Genomic DNA, 10,648 nt, shown 5'->3' on the forward strand with positions numbered 1-10,648 from the left:
CCAAACATAAAAATGAAAAATAAAACCCAAGTAACAGTATACCAAATGGAAACGGAGACCTGTTTAGGTGGGTCCCACCGTTGGCGTCCGTAGGAGAAGTGACACCGTATCCCTTGACCTTCTTGATGTCCGGCCAGGATTCGCTCGATGGAAAGATCGGACGGATGATCTCAAGTCTCGCATACGACGATTATAGGGAGCGGTAATGTTTAAGACCGCACGCCGTCGTGGCATTTTCGTGATGGTCATGGAGAAGTTGGGTGCTCGGGAAGCCCTCTTCTGTTAATCGTGCTCTGTTACAGCGGACGGGCTTCGTCTTTACGCCTCTCAGGAGTCGAGGCGTCGGAGAGAGCGGCGAAGGGTGTCGCGAACGATCGAGCAGGAAACCCTATTTATCGATCGATCCCCACTTGGAATCGAGCCCTCGAGAGAAAACAGTCGATGTCGGAGGTGTTCTCTGTGGTTTTGTGAGGGTTTTAATCGGCCATGGCGCTTGGGAAGCTCACCATCGTCCTCGGAGCGGGTAAACCACCCCCCACACCCTCTCTCTCTCTCTCACACACACAGACTCACACACACACCCACCCGGAAAACACTGTAATTTGCCGTCATTTCCGCGGGATTGGCTCTAGTTTTGATTATACGAGTACTTAAGCTTTGCAAGAATTTGGTTTTGGTGATAGGATCGAATGTGATCTTGGTTCCTTTCCTTCGACTTCTTTCTTTTGTCGAGGATTTGCACGGTGTGCTGTTAATTATCTCGAGGGGTTTCATGGAATCAAGTTAGTTTCGGCTCTTCTTGCTCTGCAGTCGGATCAACTAATTGTCTTGCAGGTTTAATTGGGTCCATGCTTACGAAGGATAGGAATCTATCTGATGTTACACACCTTTTTTCTGGTGCTTTCAGGGTAAGTTTCTTAATCTTCATATTACTTGCTTATTGCTGATAAACCAATGCTTCTCCTTTCAACCATGATTTATCTTTATGTTAAGCGTTTAACAGGAAGTCATCAGCTGGTCCTTTTGTAATGATCGAAATACTAATTATGCAGATTTTTACGAAGCACCTGCAACAAGATAAAGACAACCCTCGGTCCACTAGCAAGCCCCAAACTGATTCTCTGTTAGCTCAGGTTTGCGTGTCACCCTTAGAATGCTCCACAGAAAAGTTTGGTTTTGGATGTTGTCCAATGCAATGGACACTGTCATCGGTTTTCGTTGTTTTCAGCCGTAGGAGGATGCATCCATGCTGATGGTGTATTAATTTTTGTAGGTTAATACACTTCGAGAGGAGCTGCAACTCTTGGCATCATCAAGATCAGTTACAATTGTTACTGGTGATGGATCAGGTTCGAGATATTCTCCCTGCTCCTCATAGAACTTGTTATTTTTGCAGTGTGATATGCTTAATTCAGTATACAGTTTATTTTAACATGGATATGTGGTTTCATGATGATCAATATTTTAAAAATAGTAAAGTTGGACTGATACCATGTAAAATGCTTTATGTTGTTGCATCAGAAGGTTTTTGTGAGTGAACAGTGCTTGATTCTGACATTTTCTTCGTACTTTGTTTCTAGTATTTTGCACAAGTAGCCAAATACAGCATCATTATTACTTGAACTAAAGTTTGCTAGATGAAGGTCACTGAATTGAAGAATGCTAAAATTTCTAATGTTACATATTTTACATGCCATTTTAATTTTTTAGAGAAAATTTGGGATAACTTGGAATAATCTTATATTCTTAAATTGAATAAGGCTGTTAGAAGTATTTCAAAATTCTGTTTGATTGAAATTCTATGGTGGAATAAGGTTTTTATTGTCAAATGACTTAAATCATTAAAACGTCAGAATTATAATATGTTGCTGCATGATCTTCAGCAAGGATTGCAATTACTTTCATCTATAACCCTTTGATCAGGTGTGAATCATTCTGTTGGACCAAAATAGTCTGAAAGTAGTGAATGTCAAACCATTTAGCCGATACTCGATGGTATTTTGCCTTTTTTTAGTATGCCATCCCATTTACGCTAGTTAACCTCTGGTCCTTGCTCGGACCGGTATTTTCTGCCCTAACAAGGTTGGTGTACTAGAAAACTGCAGTCAATGGTCTTCAGTATTAGAAAATAACAAATATGTACTTCATATGCTATCTTCAGTAGTCTTTTACCGAACAATTAAAAGTGAGTTGAATGAAGGATCCTCAATCCCACCCCATCAACCCTATGATCACACCCATCCAACCATTTACCCCAAACAAAAGGGGAGTAGTGATTGAATGATCTTCTAGAGCTAGTCATAATTAGAAGTTTTGACAAAATTCATTTGAAATGAAAAATCTACTAGTATTCCCATCACAGTCCTTACCTAATGATATAATGTGATGGAGTAGTCCCTTGGCTGTTAGTTTTGGCGAATTGATTCAGGCCGTGGTTACAAATTATCTATCGACATGCTGGGGCCCGTATAGGCAATGGTTCACTGGCATGAACAGGTCCAGTTTCTGGTATTGCTACCTAAGACAAAATCAGGGACAGTAATTCTTCTCCTCCCTGTTCTGTTGAAATTGGCACATCTTAGTGGGTTTCATCAGTTTCTAATGTTTGTAATGTTCAGGACCTTATTTCAAGTAGCAGAACGTACTGCTGATAGTTGATAGTTATGTCAGATGTTTTTCTATTGCATTATTTTCTTCTGTATAATATGGTCAACTTATTATGGTTATCTTTTGATCATGGTATTTCAAGTAATTTGTCTGTTAACCTTTAGAATTTCAATTGCAGATTCCAGAAGAAACAGGGTAACAGCCATTATTGTTGTTGGAGCTCTTGGATATGTATTTATATGGTGGAAGGTATTCTATCATGTATACTACGAATGGACATAGAAGTTTAGGCTAGAGATGAGCATTAAATGAGTTCGTTTATCATAGTAATCCTGATGCTGCCTTCTTCAATAATGTCTCTAGGAATTTATATTTTTTGCATGTATCCTAATACTACATGTGATTCCATGTAGACTGGATAATTGAAATGGTAGAATGTGTAAAGATGGTTTCTTTGATTGATGGGCTTAATTAGCAATTCTGAAGGCAATCTTTTGAATGATATTTTGAGGAGGAAGAATATTGCTTCTTGATTGCTTCTTTGATTGACGAGGTTATTAGCAATATTTGAAGATAATCTCTTGAATAAAATTTTAGGAAAAAAGAATGTTGCTTCTTGATGCAAGGAGCACAGTGGCAGTTGAAAATTTTATAAGCTATATGTTGTAGTAGAAGTTGAGAAATAAAATCAAACATAGAAGAGGGTGATTGCAAGTGTAGTTTGAATGAACAAATGAGGTTGTGTTTGTATTCTAAATAAAAATCAAAAGACCATGGGAAGGAGGATCCTAGTAGACCTAAAAGATAATCGTGATAATCTCAAATTGTATATAACATATTCAAAAGGTCCCACTTTAGAGCAACTATTGCAGATTCACAATGTCACTGTCGCACTTGGAATAATACCTCTACCTAAAGTTTTGCTTCTTATGTGTTGGATCATATGGTTGCCGTGAGATATTGATTTTCCAATCAATTGAAGTTATTTGTGCATAAAATTTTTGAATGATTTTGAAGATTCTAGATTATTGCTTCCAGAGATTTTAGATTATTGCTAATCTTTGAGTCTGAAAAGAAACATAATGAGACAGCATAATGAGGTAGTTAAATTTGAACAGGGTCATCATGCTGTCCTTTCTACCAAATTCATTTTTAACAGTGATCCTGTTGGTCAGCAGGGTGCTTATTTGATATGTTGTGAATGAAATTTGAATTTGCATTATTAAACTGTATAGTTAAATGCTAGTATTTTGCATCTCATAGGGATGGAAACTTTCAGACATGATGTTTGTGACACGGCGTGGCTTATCTGATGCTTGCACTCGAGTAGGCAAGCAATTGGAGCTGCTTTCATCATCTATTGCAGTACGTTTTTTATTGTCAAAGTTTATCTTGATTTATGTTCTGAAAGTCGACATTATAAATAGGATGTCTTTTTCTGAAATCATATGATGCGGTGTTTGAATCATATTTCCTTTTGTTTCCAGCATAATGGAGGTCAAAATTGAGGCTTACAGTTGATGAATCTGCTAAAATATGTAAATAAGTTATGCATGAATAGTAATTTTGATAGTCAAGTTGGTGCTTGTCTCGGTCACCAAAAACTAACCTGAATACTCGTGGATTGAGATTGGATTGCAATCCAAAGCTGACAGGTCTACCTGATTTGTACTGGTTAACGGGAAAACAATGTGTTGCAATTTCTTTTTTTCTGAGGTAAATTGGTCCAGCTCAGATTAATTTTTAGTTGGTCTGGAAGTATGACTAAACAACTTAGTTAAGAGTCTTACAATCATTATCTTTAGTTGAGTTTCTAAAATGGATGAATCTGAACTTGGTGAACTTGATCTTTCTTTATTGTACCTCTTTCCAAGCTCAAGACCCGAATCCTTGGTCATCGAGATAAACTTAACATCATTGCCATGGTTTTCATGTTACAGAGAAGCTACAAGAGGCTGGATCAATCACCAACCTCCATGGGGGTTATACCTTGGCTAGTCCTAGACACGTTCTTTTTTATTTTTTGATTTTTTTGGAGATAGTTTCACTTTCATGTATATTGTTGGCTGCTACTTGAGATTTAGTTTGGAATCATTTCTTGTTGTATTATCATCTTTAAGTTCTGTTTTTCTTATTAGAGTCATGCTTAGAGACTTTTAGATGTGTTTTTAGTTAGCTATTTTTTGGAGTTTAAATTGTCTAAAGAGAAAAATTATCCCATAATTTATTTCTATATGACATCTCGTACATCCTGGAGATTATCATATTTTATTTATAAATTCTGTTATCTTCTTTGTTCTTGGGAGATCAGTTCTCAAATTGGAGAATGCAATCATATCCTGTCAACTGGTATCAGAGTGGTGTAATCTTCCAACGTGTTCTTCATTTTTTTACAATGTCATCTTCATGGTGAAGGGAACTAGAATAAATGTCATCTTGGAGAAGATGACATTTATGACAATATGACAGAAGGGAACTCACAGCAATATGACAATGAAACTCACTGCAATATGTTGTGGCTTCACTGACGTTGTCAATGCCTTTTCTACTACCTTCTCCTTTGAAGTGCCTCTTGAAGTCTTCAACAGTCTAAAGTAGTTAGAGCATGTTAAAATTTCAGCCTGCTGAAAGTGATGAGCTTCCCTGATGCATTTACAAATTGGTTTGGTTCAGGTTGAGCAAATCTGTTAAACCAAAAGTAACATGACCCAAAACCAACCCAAATTGCTTGAATTGCTACTGCTAGTTGTATCATGTTGCTGTTACTTTTGATTGATTAATAGACAAAGCATGTTTATTTTCCGCACTTAAACAGACTAATCATACTATTGCTGTTGCTTTCTTTCTGCCTCACATGATAGTAGTGTAGTTGAGGAAATATGCAAGTTATCGTGGCAATCTTCTGTTGTATGTTTATTCTCCAATGAGTAATGTAAAGGAATACTATGATAGAGCAGATTGCAGTACTGCTGCTTCTGAAAGTAGTAATTTGGGCTTTACCTTCTTTCTCTAGGAATCATGCTATTCTTTTAAAAAATTTTAATGCATACCACCTCCTTTAATAGTTGCAGGAGAGACAACAAAAGAATCACATTCTCATTCTTGTTTTTAAGCTTTAATCAGTATACACAGACGTGCAGTCATCAGATCATGCCATCATCTTTTTATAATTTAAACTTTTAAAGCATCATGTTCCCTGACGCATGCCAAATTTAATTGGAGTTTCTGACACTTGCACTCAAATCACCTACTTAAGAACATAAGCATGCCTGTTCAAGCATCATGCTGTTGCAAACATCTAAGCTGATGAATGGTTGTGTTAACAAATGATCACTAGAGCTAACAACTCTGTAAACATATTTAATGAATATTTCCTGTTCAAGGGTTGGGTTTCCGCATTACGGCCAACAACTGCATCAGTGATTTGTCAAAGTGATTGATAATCCATTTAATTGTACTGCTGAATACTTTGAATTTTTCCTTACCCTTTACTTGATGTTCTTTTTGTGATTTTGGCAATTTTGATGGATTCATAAGGCCTTTTTTTCTATAAACAAAAGTTTAGCTTTTAGTCTCCTGAAGTCAGAAGCTTTCTTTAATTTATTTATATTTATTTGTGATTGTACCAAACTTATTAAATATTATTTTTCTAGTTATATAATTTGTTATCTGCTCTTATTACTCCAGAGTTATAGTTGTCTTTTATAATCCTCATTTTCAAAATTGAGGCAAGGTTTCTAGAACAACGAGCTTTCAAAACTTTTTTTGAATTAACTAAACTGCATTCTAGCATGAGAATAGAATGGACTACAGCAATAAGCCATTAGCCCACATAATTTTGAAATCTGCTAATGGATCTTTTCTTGCCATTTGGCCATACAATATGCAAGATATTTGGATAATTATATCACCACCATAATCTTTTGCCCTTTGTCCTTCTAATCTGAATTTATTTGCATTATCCTTATTGTTGTTCCTATCATTGTTCTTTGGTTCCTGAACCATGACAGTCACCTAAAATTTATGGATCACCGATTTGTAGGCTGCCAAGCGACAGATATCTTCAAGAATGGATCGTGTAGACAGTAATTTGGACGAGTGTAAGGAGCTTGCTGCTGCTACCAAATGTGAGGTGAGGCATTACATTTTTGTACCTGTTACTTGTCATCCTTCCAATAGCTGTGGCCTGTCTGCAGGGTGTTACTCTTGTAAATGCATCTGTAGGTCTCACAACTGCATGGGGATTTAAGTCTGTTCCATACTGAAGTTGAATCTGTTCACCGTGTTGTCCAGACTCTGGTAATTATGTTAAATTTACATTCTTTAGATCTAAATCTATCTTACATCAGAAGAAAATAAGATTATTCTGTTAGAGTATATTCTGATTCCGATCTGTATTGTGCATCAGGAGACAAAGCTTGGACGAATAGAGGGAAGTCAGGTATTACAAATATTTTCTTTTTCATCTGTTTGTTTTTCATTTGTTGATTTAGTTCCCAGTGTTGATTTACTCCATATTAGGACTTTGCGACCAGAGGAGTCTATCAGCTTTGCCAGTTTGTTGAGAGATTGGAACAGGGAAGAAACCAAGAGTTTCTTCAGGCAAGCAATTTGGTTACCTTTATATGTTGTTTGATCACCTATTACATGTCACTCTTTAGTCTGCTGGCATGCGCAACTAGCTATAGTTATAACATTGTCATTTTCAATCAACCGGTAATTTTTTTACATATTGATTTATGCTTCAAATTAACTGTGTTAATCGGCTCCCAAACAAAAGGATTGGGTATAAGGATGCAGCAAATCCAAATTGGACACTTCATGTAATTATCATTTTCTCTAGGTAGTTTTTTCATTAATGACTGGTGGCAGCATGGCTTGTCTGCAAATTTGCTGACCACTAGCAAAGATGCTAGTATATCATGTGCATGGTCCTAAATTGCTTTTTAGTCATCATGTTCTGTGATTTTGAACAAACTCTTAAATTTGCAGGACTCACCATCCACTTCTCAGCGAGCTATTGAACTTCCACAAACTTCTTCAGTAGTGGCAAGGGTGGCCTTATTAGTCTCTGCTTTATGGATTGTTTTTCATTATTATTAACTTTTTGCCTATTCGTATCTTAATAATCCTTGGTTATTCCAAAACAGACGAGTTCTTTGCCACCTTTAGCAGTAGAATCACCATCATCAGCATCGCCGTCTATTGCTCTTGAGAGCCCTAGGGTGAGCATTTATAGCATTAACTTTAGTTCCTTTTGTGAATGCTCTAACATGGTGCTTATTTCTTTGTAAATTATGGTTCTCAGATTCTGCGATCATCAACTGCTGTATCAGCTTCAGGCCTAAAGGTTTGCAGATCCTGCTATGTTCCTGATTTGTCTTTTAATTCTCTTGCAAAGTTCTTTGAGAAAAAATCACAAAAAAATAAAAAAAATCTGATTGCGCATTGAGCCGGTTGTGCATCCATAATTCTGTCCTAAATCTTCTTCTGCTTAATGGTATAATGATAACTGTCATATAAGCCTCATAAGTAACCAAATGTAATCTTTATGGTCTAGGTATTACACTAACTAAAAATCATAAGCTATTTCTGGTTTAATAACTAATGAAAAAAATATGAAATGGAAGATAGGTGTAGCAGGGTAAACGAGTAGAAAAAAGAAGGGAAAAGAAATAACAATAAAGTATTATGAGACCTCTTTTTAAGTGAATGATTAATATGTCGACCCTATATATGACAATTTCCTAGTATAGTTTTTAACCATTTAAATAGGTTTAACTCTGCAGGACACCAGTCAACACTGACCTAATTTTCGTAATTTGTATCCTGTGGAGTCTCACCTATATTTTCTTGCATTTGAATTCTAGTTACTTAAAGGGCCCTGCTGATTTAGCATATGCTCAAGAAATATGTTGATGCTGAATATTTGCTTGCTAGACAACAATCTATTTAGATGACTTGTCGCCCTAGAAACTTTCAAGGTGATGTGGTCTCACAAAAACATGAGCCACATTTACCAGGTTTGTGAGCAGTGACATCACCCCCGACAGTCTCCAGGTCATGAAGCTATCAAGTAATCAGCAAAGTAGGATGAGTAAGAGATGTAGCCAATCTTCTGGTTCTACAGGTCTGAATAAGCCTTTAAAGTAATTTGAAGGAACAGCATATTAGCTTCTGCATGGACTTTTCATATTCTTGATCCGAAGTAACTATTGAAAAAGTGTATCCATTAAGGAGCGAGGTCTTTTGTCCATACAACCATTATTATTTTTCTAAATAAGATAAAAATGCAAAATCTATTGCTGCATTAGCAGAGCGAATTCTAAAGTTTTATGATAGTACAGCCATATTGTTTTTTTTTTCTAGATGATTAGAAATGATCATGTAGGCATGCCAAGTATGGCTGTGCATATGATAAAAAATTTCTTGAGACACCTGTAGTGCCTAGCTTATCAATTGATGTTCTCTCTTCAGGAGCTGCAGGAGATTTCAAATGCAATTAAACCAGGAAGCATGAAATCAAATATGATGTCTGGAAATACCTCTGAAGTCTCCAATGGAACTACTGAAGAACCAAATGGCACTGCACCAAGTTCCAGTCGGTCCATCTGGAAGTCTACGGAGGAACAAAACAGTGCTGTGCCAAGTTCCAGCCGGTCCATGTGGAAGTTGCCAAGCATCAGTTTTCTCTCGAGAACCCGCAGTTCTGCTACCTAACCACTTGTTGGGTTGCCAAAGAATTCCTCCTCGTTGTGGGATGATGTAGTTTTCGCTACAGGTTAAAGAGAGGGGTAGCGGTCTAAATTTCATAATACAAACCAAACACCAAATTTTTGTAGATGTAAAGATCATTGGCAAGCAATTGGTTCAGAATTGCCCTCTGTATCAAGTTGACTTTTTTGTTTCGCAACAACTTAGATGAAAGATTGATGGTACAAAATATTCTGTTTATTTGGCGTTTTGAGCATAGCCATTCTATACGAAGTGTGGTGGCGAATTATGTATACCGAGCATGTTCTTTGCCTCCCCACCTATTGAGTATCGTGCACCTTCAAGAAGAGAAAGATTAGTAGACGCCAGCATGCTTTTGACAGAGATCATATTTGTTCAAGTCCTTTCTTTTACGATGATCGTCTTCAAATATACAAGTTGTTAAGGCCAAATGAAATTTTACTGTACTCGTACTGCAGTACAAACTATCGGCAGACACACTCCGAAGGAGCAACAGAGAAGAAACTATACCCAGTTACAAGAAACCTTGTTTGTTACTACACCTACTAGTAGTTCCTCCAGTCCTCCTCGATCCTCTCCAGCTTGAGTCGCTCTTGAACGTAGGCGATAAAGCTCGCGGCTCGCCGATCTACCTCACCACTGTCGATGGCGCCGTTGACTGTCGTATCGTAGCCACCGCGGCCGCCGATCATCCCTTCCTTTCTGCCCAAGGGAGCCAGAGGAGGAGGAGGAGCAGGGATAGTGTTAGTAGCATATTTCCCCGAGGACTTTGATCCTCTTCTATAGAATAACCCGCTACGCTTGCTGTTGCCGGACTCCATTCCCTAACTGAGCTCTTCACCTCACCAGGTTGCTTGTATCTTCTTCTCTTTCGGTGCTAATTTATAGTTAGCATGTTTGCCAATGTAACAAGTTTATGATAAGGTGTACAGTCAGATCCATCATATCTTTCCCAAGTAAAATATCTAGTGCACAGAGAGAGAGAGAGTGATATGCTAGCTGAAGTGTTCATTCTTGTGCTGAGAATATCTTTTGCCTAGACATGCATCAACTTTGGTTTACTATTGCTGAGTTCCAAAGACACGAGTGATTGCCATCTTTCTATTCCAGGGATCCAAACAGATAAGATCAATGTCCTCTTCCTCCTCTGGAATGTATCAGCAAAGAGAAGGACCAGCATCTCCTTTTTGACGGGTATCTTCCACTCTGAGTGCCTCACCTACGTCTTTGTCAGCATAAGGTTTGTTTTCACCACCCATTCATTCTTTTACCCGTGAGATCACTACCAGCCATTTGCTACACTACT

General features: G+C 37.5%; 1 protein-coding gene across 3 annotated transcripts; it reads left to right on the forward strand.

Annotated features, from left to right (window-relative positions):
* The first annotated feature begins 235 nt into the window (after window positions 1-235).
* On the forward strand, window positions 236-9,561 carry LOC135633104 (uncharacterized). Of its 3 annotated transcripts, none has more exons than XM_065142199.1 (14): window positions 236-523; window positions 835-908; window positions 1,053-1,133; window positions 1,274-1,349; window positions 2,786-2,856; window positions 3,871-3,972; window positions 6,650-6,739; window positions 6,832-6,906; window positions 7,016-7,048; window positions 7,129-7,209; window positions 7,600-7,674; window positions 7,758-7,832; window positions 7,916-7,957; window positions 9,085-9,561. In XM_065142199.1, exons 1-14 carry the CDS (start codon window positions 487-489, stop codon window positions 9,325-9,327), a joined length of 1,155 nt encoding a protein of 384 aa, XP_064998271.1. In that variant the 5' UTR covers window positions 236-486; the 3' UTR covers window positions 9,328-9,561. The 3 variants fall into 3 exon arrangements, with proteins under 3 accessions (XP_064998271.1, XP_064998272.1, XP_064998273.1); XM_065142200.1 differs by having other exon boundaries at window positions 7,600-7,662; XM_065142201.1 differs by having other exon boundaries at window positions 7,600-7,656.
* The last annotated feature ends 1,087 nt before the right edge of the window (window positions 9,562-10,648 follow it).

This window comes from Musa acuminata, chromosome BXJ3-3 (assembly GCF_036884655.1).
Source record: "Musa acuminata AAA Group cultivar baxijiao chromosome BXJ3-3, Cavendish_Baxijiao_AAA, whole genome shotgun sequence".
In the NCBI taxonomy this organism is placed as follows: domain Eukaryota; kingdom Viridiplantae; phylum Streptophyta; class Magnoliopsida; order Zingiberales; family Musaceae; genus Musa; species Musa acuminata.

Bases quoted from the DNA above. Each gene is read 5' to 3' on its own strand.
- LOC135633104 (XM_065142199.1), top strand. From the start codon at position 487: ATGGCGCTTGGGAAGCTCACCATCGTCCTCGGAGCGG. The intron at 6,907-7,015 runs GTAATTATGTTA...ATTGTGCATCAG, and splicing joins ACCGTGTTGTCCAGACTCTG to GAGACAAAGCTTGGACGAAT. The intron at 7,958-9,084 runs GTTTGCAGATCC...TTCTCTCTTCAG, and splicing joins TATCAGCTTCAGGCCTAAAG to GAGCTGCAGGAGATTTCAAA.